The sequence below is a fragment of the Pelobates fuscus genome, chromosome 5 (genome assembly GCF_036172605.1).
Source record: "Pelobates fuscus isolate aPelFus1 chromosome 5, aPelFus1.pri, whole genome shotgun sequence".
Taxonomy (NCBI): Eukaryota; Metazoa; Chordata; class Amphibia; order Anura; family Pelobatidae; genus Pelobates; species Pelobates fuscus.
In genome coordinates, this window is record NC_086321.1 from 125,569,782 (window position 1) to 125,575,781 (window position 6,000).

General features: G+C 37.2%; 1 protein-coding gene across 6 annotated transcripts in view; it reads right to left on the reverse strand.

The window, feature by feature from the left end:
- Nucleotides 1-6,000, reverse strand: part of ATXN2 (ataxin 2) — a 38,347-nt gene that overhangs the window by 12,213 nt on the left and 20,134 nt on the right. For 5 of the 6 annotated variants that reach the window (XM_063454240.1, XM_063454239.1, XM_063454237.1 and 2 more), the window contains 5 exons: nt 4,590-4,768; nt 4,047-4,256; nt 2,667-2,846; nt 1,577-1,774; nt 949-1,053 (listed from right to left, as the gene is read on the reverse strand). In XM_063454240.1, the coding sequence (XP_063310310.1) occupies nt 949-1,053; nt 1,577-1,774; nt 2,667-2,846; nt 4,047-4,256; nt 4,590-4,768 (872 nt within the window). The remainder of the gene's footprint in view (nt 1-948; nt 1,054-1,576; nt 1,775-2,666; nt 2,847-4,046; nt 4,257-4,589; nt 4,769-6,000) is intronic. The other variant, XM_063454241.1, reaches the window with a different exon arrangement.

The window sequence follows — 6,000 nt, forward strand, 5'->3', positions numbered from 1 at the left end:
ATTTTACTGAATGCAAGATTTCCAACAAATGATTTACAAAAACACACATATATATATATATATATATATATATATATATATATATATATATATATATATATGTGTGTGTGTGTGTATATTCTACACCCACACATTTCACTAAACCATAAATGTTACATTGCAGACAAAAAAAGTAAAATATAAAAACCAACAACACAAACACAAACCTGTCCAACTCCACGTTAGTGGCCTAAAATTTGCAATCATTTAGCAAATTCTCCTTATTTCTCTAGCATTTGCAGCAAATTGAAGCAAGCGGCTTAGCAAGTCAGATTGATTTATACGCGCTGAATGGCACTAGTTAGCATATCACGTTAAATACTATACAGCAAAGGTGAATACACAATTTAATCAATTAAGCAGTTAGCCCAAGTCATAAAACCCATCAAGCAATGTATGCAAGATAAAGGGACACTATAGTCAGCAAAACCTCTATGGCTTAAAGTAGTGGTTCTGGTGTCAATAGCATGTGTCTGCAGTCATAGAACAAACAAACAAAAAAAAACACAAGACTAAAGATCTTAGCCATGGAGGCGGAACTGACGCAGCCTGGGTGAAAAGGTAAGCTTTAACCCTTTCACTTCCACGGAGAGGGGGGCCAGGGGGCTAAACTGCAATTTCTGCACTATAGTATCAGGAACACATGTTTGTATTCCTGACACTATGGTGTAACTTCAAAGAACATGTATGTAAAAGGCATCATAGCTTTAGAAAGAAATAAGCAAGATGAACATTTTTACTTTAGTATATGCATAAAACATGTGGTTAAAAAAAAAAAAAACCCCAAAAAAACACTTTTCTAGTTTTTGCATTCCTTCTTACAAAGGCATTTATCTATACACTTGTTCAAGGAAAATTATAAAAACTGAATTAGATTACCATTTTAATTGAATAAACAAGAGTACCTACCCTTGCTCTCAGGTTTGTGAAATGTTGAAGGTTCACTTTGTTTAATAGTTTCTTTAGCGCCAGCAGGAGCATTTTGCCTCTGGTCTTGCAACCTTGAATCCTTTGCTGAAACACATTTACAATAACATTTTTAATGTCTTCTGGCTCGAGAGGATCAGTCCATGATAAACAAATATAGTTAGTTAGTTTAAAAAAGAGTTGGAAATAGTTAGGTCAGAAAATAAATCTAACTTAAAAAAATAAAAAAATAAATGTTTTCCTTTTAACATCACAGTTTTATGGCTTTAGCAAGGCTCAAAATTTCCACTCATCACTAAACCATTGTCAAATTAAAATTTAGCCATGGCAAGTAGAAGTTTACACCCTGATAAATGTGAGATGGACCCCTGGCAAATCACTTCCAATGCCACTTTACTAGCGTAGGACTTGGAATTGTATGATTTAACTGTGAATGGAAGAGTAAATCTTTAAGTGACTAAAATATTTAATGTTTATGCTACACCATTCACTTGATCAATTATCTCCTTATCATTTATGTGAATTTTGTACGGTGGCACTCCAAATAATTATGCGCTTTATAGATTTGTGAATAGCTCCTCATTATGTCCAGAATTATAGAAGTACATACCTTCACAGGATGGAGTAACTGCCCTGTTGGATGCAGGACTGGCAAGTGTTGGAGATGCTGCGGGTGCTGGCATGGTAACAGATTCTGGAGGAACAGTACCGGGCTGGGGAGAATTCAATGCAGGACCTGGGCCACCGCTTCCCATGCTACCTTGCCGGGGAGATCTGGGCCTATGCGTCTTGGGGGACAGACGTTGAACTGAGGATATGCAAAAGCCATAAGAAGTTAGCTACCAGCCAAAGCATGCAAAAGTATTACAAAAAAATGCATACATTTAGAACAAAAAAACAAAAAACAGATTAATAGGGAATATTACAGAAGGTAAGTGAGACAGCACTGCTCACGCCAGGCCAGTTACAGGTCTACCGGAATCATGGCTGACAAAGTAATGTTACGGTTATTAATGCATGCTGTGCACTAAGACAGCACTGCTCACGCAAGTGAAGTCACACGCACTGGATTCGCATATCAAAACAGACGACACAAGACACTTTATATGCTCGCGTGCACAGCTACCCTGTAAAGAATCAACAAATATGCCACCATCATGATAGACTTCCTGCTTTTGTCAGTCTACATCAAGTTACCAGTTAAAATAAAAATAAATATGTATCTGCATGCATTAATAACAGTAACATTACTTTGTCAGCCATGATTGATAGGATTTTACCCACACAACTTATTAGCAGTGGTCCATATTTTTTATAACAATATCCATATAGAACAACACTTCAAAAACTTCTCTCAAACACAATGGATGAGTGGTTCCTAAACCAGTGAGCTACAAGGACTGGTTTGTTTTTACATAAAATGTAACACAAGAGTAATCTAGCAGCTTAGTTGTAGCATTTGTTCTGCACGGATATTGTTTGATATTTAATATTTTGCATTCAGACAGCCCTGAACTTGTGACCAATACTTTACACTTTAAATCTATGTATTCAAGAATGTTTAATTTTATAACTAGCAGATGTAATCCTCTTGCACCCATAGACTGGAACGTCAACCATTGGTCACAAAATCCAGGATGTGAAAAAGACAGAGCTAAAACAGCACAGAGTAGTTGGCACACCATCCTTTTCAATCTCACCTCCACTGACGACAGAAGACCACGTTCCACCGGAACTGTTTCGAGCCACAGGCGGCACAGAAATTTCTCCAGGTTCATTGCGAGACACAAATTCTAATCCACCACATATAGAACTCCTACCATTAGAAACTCTGTGTGTGCGAGGGTGCCTTTGAGCCTTTGGAGACATCCTCGGAGGTCCTGAAAGTGCAACACATGATACATGTAAAACTGCAGGACAACAAATAGAAAAACAAAACACGATATCCCAACATAAAAAAAAAAATGTTTGAACAGATTTGGTTGAAAAGTTGACCTGTGCTGAGGTGATTTCACTTTACGTTGCACCCCCCCCCCCCCCCCCCCCCCAACCACCACACCCAAATCAAATTCAACTGTCCTGTAGAACACTGACAAACCGCTTCGCAGTCAATTTCTACTGACATTCAAATGTCAGAGAGTAATTCACTTTATGTACTTACATGACAGTTTCATGTTATCATCCTTTTAAATCCTGCTTACTCCAGCATGGTGGAGAAGTACAGGTAAATGTGCTAGGCAGCATTCATGTGCAGAAGAAACATTATAGTGCAGATTTTAAGAAAGGTCAGGGGTGGAAGGGATCGGCCATAATTTGAGGTTGGTTCCCAATTTATGCCAAGGACCTCCTGATTTCTGCCAGTGAAAGTTAAAGTGGAGGTCTCTAGAGCAGCCAACTTTAGACAACCTCTCTTTGCTGCACTCTGGTGGGAAAGAGTTCAACCTGCCAGATACAGCACTGCACCTTATTTGGAAAACAATGTTACCAACCTACAGTTTTTATAATTATCGAAATATGAAGTATAATTGTTTATGCTTCATGTTTTCCACTATATGATATAATAAACCAAACTACTATAAAAATAATTTGCATTATGACTAGAAATTGTAAAGCTTGCTACAGAAAACTATTAAAAAACATTTGTTAAAATGGAAAGAGTAGCCATTTCCATATTTCTGAGAGTGATATTTAATGTTGTTTGTTTGTTTGTTTGTTTATTTAAGTATGCCACTAGACTGCATTCAATATCTGAAAGCCCAGGGTTGTCATAACAGCTACCTTAAATATTTAATTCCACTAAAGAGACAACTTAAATAGACACACATCAAGTAATGAAAATATCCCAATGTAGACAGACAAATAAGCCATTGTATGGCTGCAATACAACCTTGCATAGCTTTGAGCCAATTATAAAGATTACAATAGGGAGGTCTTGACAAGTACTGCAAATTATTAAAGCTAAAAATGTAAGCAATTAAGGTTAAGCTCCTGTGAATTCCATGAACATGGGTGCAGGGAGTAAAAGGATTTTAACAAAAGCAAAAACAAAAATAGAAACAAAACACACAGAGGTATTGTACCTTCTGAAGACATGCGTTTAGGCATAGTAGAGACAGGAGCTGGAGAACCATGAGCAGAGGGGTGAGACGGGGGCCTGGATGGCCGCGAAGGGGGTCTGGAGGGCGGCCTTGTAGGGGTGGCTGCCCGAGGTGGAAGAGAGCTAGGACCTGACTGGTAGCGAGAAGGTGGGCGGGAGGAAGGAGATGGACAAGGCGATGGCCAGGAAACACCTGACAGAACAAATGAGATGAAGGAAAGTATAATAAAATAAAAAGAAAAATGATACGAAGGAGAGGAAAATAAACAAGTCAACAGGAGAACGGGAGGGGAAGGGAAACCAAAAAAAATAAAAAAAATAGAAAAAGGGGCAGGGAATGGTTTCTCGCACTCAATCGTTAAGTCAATTGTCTAACACATGGGAAGTTCCTTACATAGCTCACCTCTCCCACATGCACAACACCCCCCATATATTATATTTAAAAAAAAAAAAAAGTAACCGATTCATATTATCTGGAGAGATGAAGAAATGTAATCAATATAATTTTAAGGTAAGTTTAACATACCTCCATTTACAACTCTTTGGTCAGGTCCAGAACTGGGACTAAAATCAGAGGAATGAGAGTTTGTTCGCGAGGTTTGAATGGCCCCACTTTGGCTCATCCTTGGAGAACTCTGCCTGCCACTGTGGCTACTCCATGACAGCCCGTCCTTATTTCGCTGGCTGGGGGGAATATATTTCTCTCTATAGATTTAAAAAAAAAAAAAAAATTATTATATATATTTATATATTCATATATCAAAAAAATAACCAAAAATACATCAAAATTTCCACAACATATACAGCTGTGGTCCATATTAAAATTATTTTTTATTATTAAATATTTTCTTTTAAAATGCAGCAAAAACACATTGTCATGTACATGAAGTAAAAATAAAAAAATAAATCTAGAATGGTGAGGTCGAGCGCATATTGGAAAATTTTATCCACACCGCTTTAAAAATAAAAAAAGGGAAGGTTTTCTGCTGCATATATTAAAAGTATGAATTGCTTTTAACCCCTTAACACCGCAGCCAAATGTACAAGTTGTGAACAGAACAAAACGTAAACAAAACCTGGCATTTGCGCTATATGTCTGTCCAACCGTAATTCACCTCTTTCATATGAAATGCATCCCCCCTTATTATATATCATTTTATTCAGGGGAAACAGGGCTTTCATTTAACATCAAATATTTAGGTATTGAACATAATTTAATATAAAAAATATAAAAAAAGGGAGAAAAAAATATTTTTTTATTTTTTTTTAGTTCTATGTGACATTTTAACTGTGGATGTCAAAATACTGTTTGCTTTTACTGCAATGCAATACACATATTTGTATTCAGCGATGTCTCACGTGTAAAACAGTACCCCCTATATTCAGGTTTTATGGTGTTTTGGGAAGTTACAGGGTCAAATATAGCGTGTTACATTTGAAATTGAAATTCGCCAGATTGGTTACGTTGCCTTTGAGACTGTATAGTAGCCCAGGAATTAAATTTACACCCATAATGGCATACCATTTGCAATAGTAGACAACCCAAGGTATTGCAAATGGGGTATGTCCAGTCTTTTTTAGTAGCCATTTGGTCACAAACACTGGCCAAAGTTAGCGTTAGTATTTGTTTGTGTGTGAAAAATGCAAAAAACGCCAATTTTGGCCAGTGTTTGTGACTAAGTGGCTACTAAAAAAGTCTGGACAAACCCCATTTGCAATACCTTGGGTTGTCTACTATTGCAAATGGTATGCCATCATAGGGGTAATTTTCATTCTTGGGCTACCATAGGGTCACAAAGGCAACGTAAGCAATCTGGCGAATTTTAATGTGAAAAAACTGAAACACAAGCCTTATATTTGACGCTGTAACTTTTGAAAACACCATAAAACCTGTACATGTGGGGTACTGTTGTACTCGGGAGACTTCGCTCAACACA